This window comes from Chenopodium quinoa, unplaced genomic scaffold (assembly GCF_001683475.1).
Source record: "Chenopodium quinoa cultivar QQ74 unplaced genomic scaffold, ASM168347v1, whole genome shotgun sequence".
Classification (NCBI taxonomy): Eukaryota; Viridiplantae; Streptophyta; class Magnoliopsida; order Caryophyllales; family Amaranthaceae; genus Chenopodium; species Chenopodium quinoa.
In genome coordinates, this window is record NW_018743199.1 from 3,232,671 (window position 1) to 3,250,393 (window position 17,723).

General features: G+C 31.4%; 3 protein-coding genes across 3 annotated transcripts; all 3 read right to left on the minus strand.

Annotated features, from left to right (window-relative positions):
• Positions 1-415: 415 nt before the first annotated feature.
• LOC110733537 (peroxidase P7-like) lies at positions 416-3,051 on the minus strand. Its single transcript, XM_021913600.1, has 4 exons — positions 2,733-3,051; positions 2,439-2,630; positions 1,921-2,086; positions 416-1,099 (listed from the first exon to the last, which is right to left on the minus strand). The coding sequence occupies exons 1-4, from the start codon at positions 2,988-2,990 to the stop codon at positions 714-716; spliced, it is 1,002 nt and encodes a 333-aa protein (XP_021769292.1). The 5' UTR covers positions 2,991-3,051; the 3' UTR covers positions 416-713.
• Positions 3,052-7,194: 4,143 nt separating this feature from the next.
• Positions 7,195-9,614, minus strand: LOC110733539 (peroxidase P7-like). Its single transcript, XM_021913603.1, has 4 exons — positions 9,251-9,614; positions 8,935-9,126; positions 8,680-8,845; positions 7,195-7,756 (listed from the first exon to the last, which is right to left on the minus strand). The coding sequence occupies exons 1-4, from the start codon at positions 9,464-9,466 to the stop codon at positions 7,368-7,370; spliced, it is 963 nt and encodes a 320-aa protein (XP_021769295.1). The 5' UTR covers positions 9,467-9,614; the 3' UTR covers positions 7,195-7,367.
• A 960-nt stretch (positions 9,615-10,574) lies between these two features.
• On the minus strand, positions 10,575-12,473 carry LOC110733538 (peroxidase P7-like). The gene is made up of 4 exons (XM_021913601.1): positions 12,175-12,473; positions 11,888-12,079; positions 11,451-11,616; positions 10,575-11,081 (listed from the first exon to the last, which is right to left on the minus strand). Exons 1-4 carry the CDS (start codon positions 12,400-12,402, stop codon positions 10,696-10,698), a joined length of 972 nt encoding a protein of 323 aa, XP_021769293.1. The 5' UTR covers positions 12,403-12,473; the 3' UTR covers positions 10,575-10,695.
• Between the last annotated feature and the right edge of the window lie 5,250 nt (positions 12,474-17,723).

Below are 17,723 nucleotides of genomic sequence, written 5' to 3' on the forward strand. Positions count from 1 at the left end.
AAGCATGGAGAGTTCATGCACAACTGCATAACATAAGTCAATTTATTATTTTAGATACGTCATGTATTTAGAGAAAACTTGTCTAACTTTTAACGCATGTCTCATTTTATATGCAATATTACACACTTACACTAATATCAAATAGTTATAAACGTTTTACAAACTTTTAAATTGAGTTAAACTGTTAAAGTACACGTTAAATATAAATTTCTTTCTACGTAGCTATATTAATTTTGGATTATTCAAAGAATTCATAATAAAGACAATATTAGTATGACATAGATGCAAAATCTTATATAGGGTCAATGATAGTTACAACAATTCAACTTGGTCAAATGCATAATTATTTGGAACATATTGAGTACAAACTTTGGTTGCTATATTGTAAAGTACCAAAAAACAATATGATCAAAAATTCAAAATGAACATTCGATAGTATTACATGGATTATGGAGTACATAATAATAACATTAACAACTTGAATAACTATTTCATAGCATTTTAAGAATGTTACAAACTTACAATTATTAGGGTTGAAAATTTCCTAATATACATAAACAAAGAGGAGTAATATACACTCCTATATACTTTGAACACTAATGTGTGTATAATCCTTTAAAAAAAATAAAAAGAACTAAAAATAGCTATGTAATTAATCACATTTCAATACAAGATGAGAAACAACTTAATTAATCATTTAGAAACCTAGCTAATTATCGCGCTACTCGACAATTTTGTCTAATCTCACCTTCATTACCAAGAAGAGGGCTAATTTCACTCATCTTAATCATACCTTTGGAAAAATCCCTATAAAATTTGGAAACATCTCTTGAATATTTTCTAACAATTGGATCAGCTTTGTTGCTATTGTATATCTCTTGATCTGAATGAAGTAAACCTTTTTTAGTCAACAAATTCTTGTAGTATAAATTATCAAAATGTGATGGAGTTTTGAGGTCCAATCCTTGCAAAACGTCGTCGTTTCCAACAGGTGGACACTCTCCTCTTAATTTTTGAGCAAATGAAGGACTAATATCTCTATCATTGTAAATTCTTGACCTAAATGTTGTGCACCTTGCAAAGCCTAATGTATGTGCCCCTGTAAATATGACATCATTCACGCGTCATTAAAATAATGTAATTATTTTATTCAATAACTAAAATAAAAATAATGTAATTATAGTAAATGGTTGACATAATATATATAGATATGATGAATAAATAAATTTACAACTTTTTTGTTGCTAAAAGTCTTGATTATTATGATTATTGTTATCATAAATATATGGTGTCATTATCATATGCATTACCTTTATATAATTGTGTATGACAACCCCATGATCAATTATTATTTTTTTGTTGAGGAAAACCCATCATCTATTATTTCAATTTATTGTATCCTGAAATTTCAGGAAGCAATTCCAAATGTGATTGGCATTATGTGATTTTTTGACAATTCCAATGAAACTCGAGGTTAAGATTGCGTATGACATCTGATCGATTTTTTGTCTCAATGTTTTATACTACGTATCTAAATTCTACTTGGTACATGATAGTACTATAATTGTCCAAATGAAAGTGTTTGGAAAATTGTGGAAAAATAAAACTTTTTTTTGAATTGATTTGAGGATAAAGTTTATACTATTCACAAATCTTTACTTAATTAGTCACATTACCAATTTGAAATAAACTTAATCAAAGTAGTTATAAAATGATAATGTAGCAAAAGGAGAATAAATTTCCACCTATAAAAAGGAAGAATAGGTGGAATAAAAACTTTAATTACAGAATCTATAATAGGACAAAAGAAATTATTTTTATTATTATTTTATATATAAATGAGAATAAATAAAGAAGTAAGAATAAATAAAAGTATATATTTTTTCTTTTTTATGAGAATAAAGAAATAGGAATAAATACCAGAAAGTGACACCAAGTCTTTGAATGATAATCCTACATCTGCAAAATTAGATTTAAGAAGAGTGATATTGGAAGATGGTGCTGGGATAAATACGTTTGCAGCTGTTAAGTTTGCTGTCAGAGAGTCTCTTCTTCCCAATTTTACATCCCAAGTAGGACCTCCTAACTGTAAAATAAATAAATAAATAATTAATTAGTTTCACAATCAGAAAATCTGTAAAATAAATAATTAATTTAAGTAACATGTCATTAATACAAATAAATAAGAGTATTATTAAATGACAATGTTTAATCAAAGTTGTCGACACAAATATTTGATAAACAATGTTCTACCAAATTAGTCAAGTTCATTTATTATCAATGTTCACTCTAAGAAATTCACGGGGACAATGCAAATTCCTATGAATTGACCTTTACTAGCAAGTTACTTTTTTACTCGAGTTAATTTTATTTTACATGTCAATTTGTTAGTTGTATAATCATTTTGCATTATTATGAACATGTGAGTCATAACTTACATGATAAACGGAATCACGAGCAGCAATAGCAAGGATATCAGCACAGGAGACGATAAGTGGGCAAGCCTTCTCCAATCGAGCTTTAATGACATCTACCACATCAAATGCTCTAAGTGAATTACTATTAGGGAATGCATTTTTTTCTCCGGTAAATGTTGCATTATCATCCAATAGCACGGATCCATCACATCCCTACAAATTCGTACACAAATCAATCACCAACCTAATTAAACCAACTCTTCCAATCAAATTTAATTTCTTAAGAAGAGCGCGAAAAAGAATTATATTACTCACATTGACAAAGCAATCATGGAAATGAAGGCGAAGCAAGGAGGCACCATTTCGAGTCTCGTTCTTAATAGCTTCTACCACGGTGTCGCGTACGATATCCAAAACATTCGGGCAAGTGTAGTAGTAGTAATCAATCGAAAGCTGCTCTTTACTACGAGCTTCAACACTACTAGAAAGGCTAAGAATAATGAGCACTGAAATACATGATGTGAAACACTTGAAAGAAGCCATAGAATAGTACGAGTAGTATGATAGTGCCATTTTGCTTTTGCAAAAGTGCTATTTATATGGTAGATTGACGCATTTATATTTTTATATAGTACTACACTATTACTTAACACATCTGGTGGTCCAATTAATGCACCTTAGTATTCGCCGCCACTACAAGATGATATAAAAGTAATGCTACTAAAATAAATATATAAATGTATTTTATATTATATGGTTTTATTAGAAAAAAATAAGAGAACATGAAAATATATAAGTAACGGTTGTCCACAAGTAGCGAAAACCACGTTTAAGACCACAATTTAGGGGACATTTCTTGCTCTCTCACATGGAGTTTTTGCATATTTTCATGTGGTAAAATTATTTTTTTATATTCTAAATTAATGAGTCTTATTATTTGTTGATTTTAATTACCTAGAAATTTGTAATTATTAGTCCGCAAAACTTTGTTAGATGGGTGTGAATAATGTTGATCCCCATGTTTAAGAATTCTAGACTTCATTTTTCTTCTTATAACCTATATTGCTTAAAATCTATAAATATAGAGTATTACTTCATACGGAGTACGTGTGTATATACCATTTTAAACTGTTATTGTACAAATTAGATCAATTTATTTTTTTCAAAGAAAAATAATATTGTATGAGGATTTTAACAATTTTTAGTGATATTTATCCTTCAAACGAGGGAGATTATAACAACTATTATATCAAAATTTGGGAATTATTTGTTAATTATTAATAACTAACTAAGCATTTGTCAAATTTAATTAACTAATGAAGTTTTTTTTTTTGTTTTTTTTTTGCAAGATTGCAAACGAAGTAATCAAGCATAGAGAAAAAAATTCACATTTGTAAAAAAAAACAATAAATAAAAATAAATAAGAAAAGTGAAAAAGACATAACATAGTGTAGGCTAGTCTTTTAGGTTGTCTATGCACATTTCTCTTGCCATTGCAAATTAGGTTGGACAATAAAGCAATTTGATTGGGTTATTAATTATTCTCATGATATTATCACGAAAAGGGTAATCAATTTCCCTAAAGAGTAAAACACCTAAAAGGTGAAATAAATGAGTAAAGGCGCACATTTAATTCTTGCTTACATAATTAAGGTTAAAATGTTGTAATATTTAAACCACTTGATAATTAATTATGAGTAAACAAATTTTTTGCATGACCCCACTTGAGATAAAAATCGATCATGATTGATTTTGCATGTTCTTTTCGTGCATGCGACAAATTTGGAGAGTGTCCTGGAAATATAGTAGTTGAATTGTAAAATATAAATCACGCTACTAAGTTTATATTGACGTATTTGAAGGGGTCAATTATAAATCACACCAATTATTGCAATGAATATATATAAAATTACAAAGCACCGTTAATATAATCAATAATCTTATTGAATTGCTTATTATGTATTAAAATATAATATACTACTTCGTATTCACATATACAATTAGAGTGCACCTCATGTAAGTCTACAATCATTAGAAATGGATATCACCTATTTAGTATAGCCTTGTAACGGAGTGAATGATCATCTAACTTAGTTGGTTGAAATCTCGAGTGATCTCACATCTACGTATATTATTTGTCCTTGTTGACTCTCTCTACACAAAAGAAAAAAGTTTTATCTTGATTGTTAAATTATATTTTGAGGATAATAGCGACAAAGATAGAATGATGATGGATGATGCTATATACAATGGTCTGTTTTGGTGCAATAAGCCACAAGGGCAATACAAAGTACAAAGAGAGTTAGAAATATTTAAACGTGCAGTGTGACTTATTGTACACAACCATTCAGTTTTAAATACTAGGTCAAAACCTTAAAATTGCTATGTAATTGCAACTAGTTCTTTGAAGCTTTTTCTTTCTATTTGTTCTACAAGTTCTTGAATTTTTGGAAGATCATAACTACTTTTTGCAAATTTCATACTCCATATGATTTTGGGACGAGATGTGGGGCTAAAATTAGAAAGTAAAAGTCGTTTATTAATACTTATCACTTTTAGCACACTAATAATCAAGTGATCACAAGGACTAGCTAGGAAAACTTTGATGAATTGAAAATCTGTCATATAATTCCAATTTGCGCAGTTTATTGCCTCGCAGTCCAATTTTATAAATTTACGAAATTTCCAATTATTATTGTAAGGCTAAGGCCATATCATGTTTTGCCTAGATTCGTTTGTTCTTGGAAATTGGAATGGGCCATCCTTTAATTCCTAAACGGAGTAGTAGAACAATATTGTAATGAGAAGAAATTAGAATGTCCATTAATACTCTAAATTATTATTATGTAACAATAGGAAGTTTCTGCTCCTTAAATAATCTATGGTAATAACAATACCATGAGACATGCCGCAAAGTAGATGTTCTTTTAGACCAAGGAACAAGCAATTTAAGGTAGCTTTCGGCCAAAATTTTCATGCCCAAACCCGGTAAATTGGGCTGGATATATAGGGTTTAGCCGGGACGGGCTTTATTAAAGCCTCATATATTAATACAAATTTTTTGGGCCAATTTAACGATTGGTTAATTTCTATTAATACTCACTTTTCTTAATTTAATTACATCTTCAAAGAAGTAATATTCTTAAGTTCATATTCTAGTTGTTTCAAAAAAAAAAAGTTCATATTCTACCTAGAGTAATAAGCTTAATTAGTTGGTATTTTAATTCAAGAACAAATTCTTGTATAAAATGTTTTTTTTTTTCCTTTTCTTGCTCTAATACTATGGCTTTTAGTATTTAGTTCCAAATTTAATTCTTTTGTAAAATCAAACTTAAGATTGACATAATTCTTATTTGCATTTAATCTAAAAAGTAGCCAAACTAAAATCCAAGAATTCCAACAATAATTCTCAATCTTTAGCTTAATTATAATAACTTTAATAAAATAAAAAATTCTTCAACTATAGAGAATGGACCATGCCACAGTTGTAAACATCACAAAGAACAATGTTATCTAAACTCAAAAAGCGGATTCATCCACGTATGTAATTTCTTCATATTCAGAATCTCTCAATTTCAGTGCTACGAAAAAGATGTTTATTATGCCTTGGAATATTATTCAAAGCAGACGTTTGAGGTCATATACATCATACACATGCATATGACATTTTACGTCCTAATCACACCACATGGGATGATTGCTATGTTTTAACAACTATTAATACTATTACTACACTTCCCTCCAAATCAAATCATTTTTGAGTTAGATTAGGTCTATACACTACAGTATGATATCTTGCTCAAATTCGTAATACTTCTTACACTGTATGTATATATTATCATAAAATATGCTTGTAGGATAATTTGATCAAAAAAATTGATGCGCCATTTAAATAACAATATTAGTATGCTCGTGATAAATGTAAAGTTATCTATTGTCTTCTGAATCTGCGACGATTTCACTGTTATGAAAAGATGTAACTGAATATATGTATGTTGTATGTAAAAGATCAATTGAGTTTCTATCATAGTTTAAAGACAAATTTGTAGTTTTATCAAACTTGTTTGTGATGTTATTGGTATTGCTAGGGACTTATCGAGAGTGACAGTTGTAGTTAACTCTACGTAAAGCTTCCATTAGTTATGTAAGGGAACACCGGCCTCAATTTTGGGTAGGGATTTTTTCGATTGATTGAGGAGGTATTTGACAACAAATTCTAGACACATGTCATGAACTTTAAATAAAAAAACAATTGTTATAATTTATTTACCCAAAAGTATTTTGTCGTCTTTGCACGCATGAAAACATTGAAATATACGTTGTAGTTGTACAACTTGTACTAGTATTAGCACTACTTAAGTAAGTTGTAAATTGCCGGCACTTCGTACATACTGTATTTAGTAAGCCTTTCGAGATATTTTTTCATAAATATTTTCACTTCCCGTAGTTCCCGAGTCATTTTATACTACCTTTGATTCACAATAATATAGTGTTTTAATATAAATTTGTTTACCTTTTATAATAATTTTTTCATTTTAAAAACGTGTCGAGTAAATATGTTAAGATAAAGTTAGTTTTAAATTTTATATATTAACATAAATATAGATATATTAATTTATGATCAATTGAGACAATGTACCTGGGTGAATTTGATGAATCACTTGAACTCTATTATTCTTCAGATGAATCAAATCTTAGCTAAAAAGATAATTGATTATTATTTACCATCTTATTTGATTTTAGTTTTCACCTTAGTATATATATTACTTGCTCAAAATACAATATTAACATGACAACTTATTCTTGACAAAAAATTACATAAAATACTCCATACCAATCAAAACATCAATATAAATACATCTTTCACAAATTTACAATAAAAATAAACTTGGACATATGTAAAAATAAATAATGCATGTACGTAAAGATCTATGAATTAGGGACTCATCTCTAATTAGGTTTACGGCAATTACGCCTAATTTCGCCGTTACTTCGGGTAAGAGGCTTGATGTTTCCCATTCTAATCATGCTCTTAGCAAAGTCCTTAAAGAACTTACATTGATCCATTGCATACCTTTTAACATGAGATTCAGATTTCTTGTCTGTATTGTAAAGTGTCTGATCTGAGTGTAGTAAACCCTTCTTAACTAGTAAATTTTGGTAATATTTGACGTCGAAAGTATACTTAGTTTGGTAGTCTAAGGGCTCTAAAACATTGGTATTTCCCGTTAGAGGACATTTTTTCTTAAGATAGTTAGCGAAGGCGGTGTTGATATCAGTATCATTGTGGATATGTGTTCGGAATGTTGCACATCTTGCTAATCCAACCGTGTGTCCGCCTTCACATACAAAGCATGCAATAAGTACAAAGTTATTAAGTCAGTCATTTGAGCTAATCAACCAACTAGAATTATTTTACTAAATGCTAGTCATCGTTAAAAGTTATGCACAAATTTATTATAAAAAGGACATTAATAAATAATAATGCATGCATAGATATTATTATTCTACGTTGTGACATATAATTATTGTCTTAGAGTCTATTCATGTTTGAATAAGAAAACTAACTAATCAAGTGGTTATGCATTATGTGAAAAGAAGGGAGTGGATATAAATATAAATAGAGATGATGGGACTCTTAGAGTCTATTCATGTGTTTGTAACTTTGTATAGTCTAGGTGTTGATAATAATGGACCAATTAACTAACAAATTAATAGGATGGAACAAAAAGTAAAGTTAAAAGAAGGAAGAGAAAACCACTTTGAAGATGTGTCGATTTCTAAAGTAACATATATATACAATAATCCTTCCGTTTTAAATTATCTAGCTACTTGTATTATTTAACTAATTTTTCATTCCATTAATTATGTATAATATGTAAAAGATCCATGCACCATTACATGTAGATTTTCAATATCAATTCTCTTATTGCATGTTTGCGTTAAGTGCTACGCATTAGTAAGTATCATTTTTTAAATTAAAACGAGTACATTACCTTAAAAATCATCAATAAGAAATTGATGGAGTATAATACTCTTGTGTTTTTCTATTCTATATACTATTTACGTGCTTTTTTGAAAAAACCTTGTTTTTTTTCCTTTATGATTTATACGTAAAGAGAACCATATAGTCATAATAAACTCTTTTTCTCGTCTAAAAAAAAAGTGAAAAGAAAAAGAATACGCGAACTCCAAATTTAATTTGTGATAAAGGAATGTATGAATGAAACAAGATAAGAAAAAGGGATTTAAAAAAATGTACCAGAGAGGACCACCATGTCCTTGAACGATAAACCAACGGCGGCAAAACTGGAAGTAAGATTACTAACATCGAATGAAGGTTGAGGAATAAAAGCGTTTGCTGCACTTCGGTTTGCTGTGAGAGAATCTCTTCTTCCCAATCTCACTTTCCATGTTGGACCACCATACTACAAAATTTCATTTCTTCTATCTAGCTCAATTACATATATAAAGAACAAGTTCGGGAAATAGTGAGAATAAATTCAAAAATACTTACACGAACAACTGCATCACGAGCAATAATAGCAAGGATATCAGCACAAGAGACAACTCCAGGGCATGCCTTTTCTAACTGAGCCTTAATGTTGTCTACAACCTCAAATCCACGGGCTGAGTTATTATTAGGGGCGGCTGTTTTCTCACTTTTGAAATTTGGAGTATCGTCTAGGAGGATTGATCCGTCGCAACCCTAGTTAGTTCACCAATGCATATATTATTAATTAGTTAACACTACTTAAAAAAAAAAACACTTCATAAAACTAGCATTAATTACAATACTACCTTAACTCGGGTTTTAATTAATGAGTACTTACATTGACAAAACAATCATGAAAATGCAATCGAAGAATTGAAGCTCCAACTCGAGCTTCTTTTCTTATAGCATCCTTAACCCCTTCCTTAACAATATCAAGAGCATTTGGACAAGTAGAAGCGTAATAATTTGATGAAAGTTTGCCTTCTACATTATTTAGACTAAGGCAAAAAATAACAAAGAGTAGGAAGTAGAACTTGCCACACACCATTTTCATCAACTCACTATACTTGGCTTCGTGCCGACAATTGTTAATAAATAAACTTGATGATTTGTTTAGATGAAGAATTCGTCAGCCAATTTATTATGTGATGTGCCAAAACAATGGACAAAATTCCAATAATGTTGAGCTATATAGTAGTATATGATTGGTGTAATATAATTTACTCAATTACTTTATAAAGTTAAATAATATAGAGGGTCCATATAAAACAGTGCTTGTGATATTCTAATCAAGTCATTTTCGAATACCTCTTTCCTAAGTTGGAGCTTTGCTTGCTTTGGTTGCTTTGGAATGTTATCTTTATTTCTTTTCTTGATTTGTCAATTTTAATTTTGCTTTTTCAATTCTACTAATAGTATAGCTTAGTTACTAGATTACAAAGTATCTCGATGAACATAGTTTTTTTATAAATTTTTTTAGCTATAATTAAGATTCTAGTTGTCTAATAATAAGTGATTTACAAAACTTCTTGAACTCAAACAAAAATTCTCATATTCCTAAAGAGCACGACAAAAACATTTATTATAATTTCGCGTTCTTTTGTAATGTGTTAGTGTTGGATCACTTAAATGAAAACGATCCACAATATTGGATCGACGTTGTAACAAACATTCTGTCTTAGTGTTGGATCACTTAAAAACCTTCCTTCTCTTCTATCACCAGCACCCTTTGAAAGTGAAAGTAGCTGATAACGATCCACAATATTTGATCACTAACGTCGATTAAGCAAACATTAGCCATACATTAAGACAAAATTTCTAAAATTAATGTAGGTTGTTAGCTTTTTTATTGTTACCCTACATGCATGCAATTTGTTTGATTGTGGCCAGCAACCGGTAACCTTTCATTTTCGTCGATAAAAAGAATTCATTAACAATTGTTACAAAGTGCTGGCAAAATGACAGCCTTCAGAATAGTTATGGTAGTAGCTTGATTTGATAGTTAGCTAATCAAATTTTTGTATAATCTAGTTTGATTAGCGTCGAATATATAAAGTAAACACAACAATTATTGTAAAAGAGAATAATTAAAACAATAATAATATTTATTATTCCTCATAATTCATATTGGCCAATTATAATATATGAATGTACACTATATATATAAACCACATTAAAGTGATTTAGACATTCAATATATACGCAAATTCATAAATTCACTTAAAATCATACATTACGTACATTTAGGTGAAGATATTAAAATGGTCATGCCTTAGCGTTAGTTTAATTTGGTTTACGACAATTATGCCGGATTTCGCCATTACTTCCGGTCAGTGGCTTGATGTTCCCCATTCTAATCATGCTCTTACCAAAATCTTTAAAGAACACGCCTTGGTTCTTCGCATACTTTTTCGTAAAACAATCAGCCTTATTTCCATTGTAAAGTTGTTGGTCCGAGTGAAGTAACCCCTTCTTAACTAGTAGATTTTGGTAATACTTGTCATCGAATCGAAACCTTGTTTGGTAGTCGAGGGGTTGTAACACGTTGTCGCTTCCCTTTCGAGGACACTTTTGTTGGAGCGATTTGGCAAAGGCAGGGTCTATATTGGTGTCGTTGTAAATATGTGGCCGGAAACTTGTGCACCTAGCAAATCCAACAGTGTGTGCGCCTATGCATGTAACAACCAAGTTAGTTTAAAAATTCAAGGTAACACACAACGTCCATCTACATGTAACCTCATGTCATTGTAACATTGTATATATTATCCACGAAGAAAAAGACATTCACTGATTCACTTTCAATAATTAGTTTAAACATTTCAAGTAACACCACACGTCCATTCAATAAGATAATCATTAATACGTCATAATTATTGTACATGAAAATCTATATATGTTAACTCGTTTGTTAGCCAGTATGAAGTAATAATAAATTGTGATAGTAGTAACCAAATGGTCGTTATAACGCAAAAGAGATGAAACGAAATATGGGGAAAAAAAAATCAACTTAAAAAAAACGGAAAAAGTATAAATCTTACCAGAGAGGACCACCATATCTTTAAAAGATAAACCAACGGCGGCAAAACTAGAAGTGAGGTTACCAAGATTGAACTTAGGTTGAGGGATAAAAGCATTGGCTGCACTTCTGTTAGCCGTAAGAGAATCTCTTCTTCCCAATCTCACCTTCCATGTAGGACCACCGTACTGCACTTTTCAATTTTCTCATTAGCTCCATTATATTGGCTCAAAAACAAATGCATATCTATTTAAAATACGAAGTACAATGTTCTTTATGGTAATAAAACGATTAAATAATTACTACTCCTAGGTTTTTTCATCCCATAATAATAAAAAACGTCAATGATGTACATGAAGATTAACAATTTTAGTTCGATAATTTTTAAACAATAATATTTTTTTTAGGGAAAGTTAGTTGGGAGGGAAAAAAGAATAACATTTACTACTACATACATACATGAACAACAGCATCATGAGATGCAATAGCAAGAATATCAGCACAAGAAACAACTCCTGGACATGCTTTCTCTAAACTAGCCTTGATATTGTCCACAACTCCAAACCCGCGAGCTGAATTTTTATTTGGGTTAGCCGATTTCTCACTTTTGAAAGTTGGAGTATCATCCAGTAAAATTGAGCCATCGCAACCCTAGTTGATTAACAAAGTGTAAACAAATGAATAATCACTTAACATAACTAGCATCATAATATTGCCTAATGGCAAGACCTTAAGTAAGTACTTACGTTAACAAAGCAATCATGAAAGTGCAACCGAAGTAAGGATGCTCCAACACGAGCCTCATTTTTAATAGCTTTCGCGATTTCTTGCTTAACAATACTAAGAGCTTTTGGACAAGTAGAAGAGTAAAAATGTGGTGAAAGATGGCCATTTACGTTTAGAGAAAGACCAAAAATAATAAGCAATAACAAGTAGAGGTTGCCACAAGCCATTTTGGATAGTTTCAAATCCATACCGACAAATAGTAGTAGAAGCTCGCTACTTTATAAGCATCTTAACATGAATGTGTCAACTAATTAATGATGCATTTTTTTTTTAAGTCATGAATTAGAAAATAAAGTTTAGTAAAGGGTTTAAGAGCCATTCATGTCACAATCAAGTCAGTGTGACTATTCCATACGTAGTATTATATTGCCACTTTTCTAAGACAAGGAACATTGCTTTGCTTGGTAGTTTCGAAATCTTTATTGAAGAGTATGTATAGTTAAGTTTCATGCATTTTTAACATATTGCAAGACAGTATATGTACCAAGTAAAACCCACTTTTTGTCAAATTAAAACATTCGTACTAGTTTATTCTGATTAATTAGTTCAAATACTATTGAGAATTATTGTGTGAGTTTTTTCTCCCAAAAAAAAAAAAAAAATTAAAATAAAAAATTATTATTGTTTTGAGTAGTTATTACTTATTAGGCTGTATTTAATTTGTATTTTCCCCGTAATTTGAGTGCAACCTTATTTGAACTTCCCATAAATTTGAATGCAACCAAACAAAACCTTTTTACTGTTACACATTGACTAAATACCAAAAAAAAAAAAAAAAAAAGGCTAAATGTAAAATTGAAAATTTAAAAGTTTTTTTTGGAGGAACCAGGGATTCTAAGATCTTTTGAAACCAGGGAGGGAGTTCTAACCACTTGAGCTATCCCTTTAATGCATAAGTTGTGAAAGAACATGTTTGTGTAAAGATACAATATTACAGTCGTGTGAAATCTTGTTTGAATCTTTACATAGATTATATTAATATTTACTAATTAGAGATATTAATAGTTAATAATATATTTTAACAAGCGTGATTAAAAAATTTGTCAAAAAAAAAACACGTTAATTAAAAGAGACGGAGGAAGTATTACAGGACAAGGAGTATTAAAACACCTCCAAAACATTAAATTTATTAAATGAGCCCACAATGTCCATACAAGAAGAAAAGACCTAACTAAACACAAAGCATAGTACAACGTATTAATTGGCTAATTGCCATCCCAAAATGGCTCATGCATTACAACTTTTACTAACTTTTCCTTCAACCCGTGAAAATATACACGGATTTTCTTTCTTATTTCTACTACGTCTGACTTTATACTCTTGTACTCACATCCAACTTCCAAGAGGTTTCACAAGACGTCACAAACAATGACAAAAACATGACATTGTATAATTTTTATGCAACTACTAACCACTTCTGAATCCTATTCCATCAATAATTTTAAATAAGTCGTCGCCATTGTTAATATCTTCTCCGAATGGTAATAATCTATGAACCAAATTTAAAGAGCCTAGTATTTTACAATCTAAATATTAATCCATCATATTTGAGAATCAATAGCTATAAATTCATATTATAAAAGTTATAACACTTCTTGCGCCAAAAATACATATGGAGAAAAAATTAACAGTATATACATGAACATAATGAACACAAGGGTATGCTGTCTAGTTTCTCCCAACTCTTCTTAATAAGGTCATTACCGATAAAACAATTATAAAATGTATGATTATGGTCAAGTAGGATCTTACTAAGGCGCGTTATCATGTCCAATTGTCCATGTTACATCGCATATCCACGCGTACCACAACCCATGTAGGAAACCGTAAAAGGCAACAAATATGGGCAAGGCTATGGGCTTAAGAAAAAGTCCATCCACTTCATAGAGCGAGCACCTAACTGGCGAGGTCTAATAGAGCGAGTACCAGGCATTTAAGTTTTGGCCCCCAACCCATGACTTCCAAACTTAACACGAGTTCCTAACCAAATGCAATATTGACGAGGTCTTCTTTGGCTGTACTACAAGGTACTAAATAAAATAAATTTGTCGACAGACATCTCATTTTCATCTATTCTATAATCTATAATGTAGACTTACACATTTTCAAATCAAATACTATCAAGGCTTGTTGGTGCATTACTAATTCGGTATCTCATATACTTTCGTAGTAGTCTCGCAAGCCCGCCCATTCTGACTAACATAGTCATCCAACAACATATAAAATTAGAGTATTTTCTTATTATATATAAAAAAAACAACTAATTAATTTCTTAAATTACTTTATTCCATTAGCTTTTATCTACCCGTGTTTAGAGCTGTCAATTCGAGTAAACGGGTCGGATTTTAGTCGGGTAAGAGTGGGTCAGATCAACTCGGATTAATTCCATAATCTATGCGCGTCGGGTTTAGGTTGGGTCATGCTTGAGTCGGGTCACATTGGGTCATACTTCTTATCAGGTTTGGGTCGGGTTTAGGCCGGGTTAATAATAGGTCGTGTAAACAATAGGTCGGGTTTAATTCGGGTTTTGACGGATTAAAACGGGTTAGGGTAATTCTCGGGTTTGAGTCGGGTTCGGTTCAAGTCAATAATTTGCGGGTTGAAATCAGGTCGGGTCATTCTCGGGTTTGAGTCGAGTTCGTTTTAAAGTCAATAATTTGCGGGTTATAATCAGGTCTGGTCATTTTAAAGTCGGGTCATTCTCGGGTTCAAGTCGGGTTCGGTTCAAGTCAATGAATTGTGGGTTATAATCAGGTTGGGTCATTTTCAAGTCGGGTCATTCTCGGATTCAAGTTGGGTTATATTCAAGTTAATAATTTGCAGGTTACAATCAGGTCGGGTCATTTCCAAGTCAGGTCATATTCGGCTTCAACTAATTATAAATAGATAATTATCATTTTTATCAAGCTAATTATTTCCTTTAACTATAATATATATATGGAAATATACTAGGGAACTATAGTCTATAATTTAAGAATATAATTATCTCCTTTGACCATACAACAAATATATACTATATTTAACTCTTAAAATTGAGGATGATGCTCCTTCCTTTTGCTGGTCTGGACCAACTTGGTCTCCCTAGACAAAATGTTTTGATCACCAATAATTAGGTGGTCTAAATTACATTTAATGTGATCGATTTGAAATCGGGTCAGGAATAATTTAGGCTTGGACAATAACAAGTCGTGTTAATTTCGAGTCGAGTTAGTAACAAATCGGGTTGAATTTTAGGGTCGGGTAAGTAATAGGTCTAGTAAAATTTGGGTCGGGTCAATAACAAGTCAGGTTTAATTTGGGTCAGGTCAATAATAAGTTGGGTTGATTTCGGGTCGGGTTTGTAACAAGTTAGGTTAAATTCTGGTCAGTTTAGGAACGGGTCGGGTTGAATTCAGGACAGGTCCTTAACAAGTCGAGTTAAATTCGAGTTAAAATGGGTTTGGGTCAATTTCGGTTCAAGTCGGGTTCGGTGCAAGTTAATTAAATTGGTCGTTGTAAACTGGTAAATCGGTGCAAGTTGTAAACCGATAAATTGGCCGTTTAAACGCAAATTGGATGGTTCCACCCACCCAATTGGAATCCTGGAGGCTATTAGGGATCATGATAAGCATTTCGGCAATTTTTATTCTAGGCGAAAAAAAGTCAAAATTTTCCGAAATTGAAGGCTAATGTCCATGCTTTTAGAGAAATTTTAGAGGTTTCGCGGCCTGGTGTCGCACAAAGACTTGAGATATAAGGAAATACATCTGGGGGACATAAAATGCCGTTTAGAACCATATATGATCATTATATGTTGTCATATATGTTCGTGGTAGGCTTGAGTTAATGAAATCTGTGCAAGCTGTAAACCGGTAAATAGGTCGTTTAAAGACAAATTGGATGGTTCCACCCACCAAATTGCACGCCCGGAGGGTATTAGGGACAATGGTAAAAATTTAGAAAATTTTTATTCCCGAGCGAAAAAAGTCAATAAATTGCAAAATTAAAGGCTAATGTCCACGCTTTTTGAGAAATTTTGGAGGTTTTAGGGCCCAGCGTCGAAAAGCCTAAAAATTTAAGGGAAACGTCTCGGGGTCTTATTTATAATGCTATTTGGAATCATGTATAATCATTATATGTTGTCAAAAATGTTCGTGGTACGCTTGAGTCAATAAAACCGGTGCAAGATGTAAACCAGTAAATTGGCCGTTTAAAGGCAAATATGATGGTTTCACTCACCCAATTGGACTTTCGGAGGTTATTAGATACCATGGTAAAAATTTCGGCAATTTAGATATTCGGGTGAAAAAAAGTTTAAAAATTCCAAAATTGTAGACTTATATCCACTATTTTTTAGAAGTTTTGGAGGTTTTGAGTCCCGAAGTCGAAAAGCCGTGAGATTTTAGAGAATACATCTCGGGGTCATATAATTCCGTTTAGAACCATATATGATCAATATATATTTTCATAAATGTTCGTGGTAAGCTTGAGTTAATGATATCGGTGCAAGTTGAAAATTTTTAAATTGGCCGTTTAAAGGAGAATTGCATGGTTCCACCTACACTACTGTACTCCCGGAGAGTATTAGGGAGCATTGTAAACATTTTAGCAATTTTTATCCGGGCGAAAAAAAAAATCCAAAATTAAATGCTAATATCCTCGCTTTTTGAGAAATTTTGGAGGTTTCGGGGCCAAGTGTCGAAAATGCTTGAGATTTAAGGGGAAACATCTCGAGGTCATATAATGTCGTTTGAAACCATATATGATCATTATATGTTGTCATAAATGTTCGTGATATGCATGAATTAATGAAATCGTTCCAAGTTATAAATCGGTAAATTAGTCGTTTAAAGGCAAATTGGATGGTTCCACCCACCCAGTTCGACTCCTTGAAGGTATTAGGGACCATATTAGACATTTTGACGATTTTTATTTCCAGAGGCGAAAAAAAGTTAAAAAATTCAAAAATTGAAATCTAATATCCACGCTTGTTGAGAAATCTTGGATGTTTCGTGCGCCCGGTGTCGAAAAGTTTTGAAATTTTAGGGAATAAATTTCGGGGTCATATAATGTCGTTTGGAAACATATATGAACATTTCTTTTGTCATAAATGTTCGCTGTAGGCTTGATTTAATGAAATTGGTGCAAGTTGTAAACCAATAACTCGGCTATTTAAAGGCATATTGGATGGTTGCACCTAGCCAGGTGGACTCCCGAAGGGTATTAGGGACCATTGTAAACATCACGACAATTTTTATTTCTAGGGGAAAAAAGTCAAAAAATTCCAAAATTGAAGTCTAATGTCCACGCATTTTGAGAAATTTTGAAGGTTTCAGAGACCGGTGTCGAAAAGTCTTGAAATTCTAGGGGATAAATTTCAGGGTCATATAATTCTTTTTGGAACCATATATGATCATTATATGTTGTCATAAATGGTCATGGTAGGCTTGAGTTAATGAAATCATTGCAAGTGTTAAATCGATAAATTATACGTTTATAGGCAAATTGGATAGTTCCACCCACATAATTA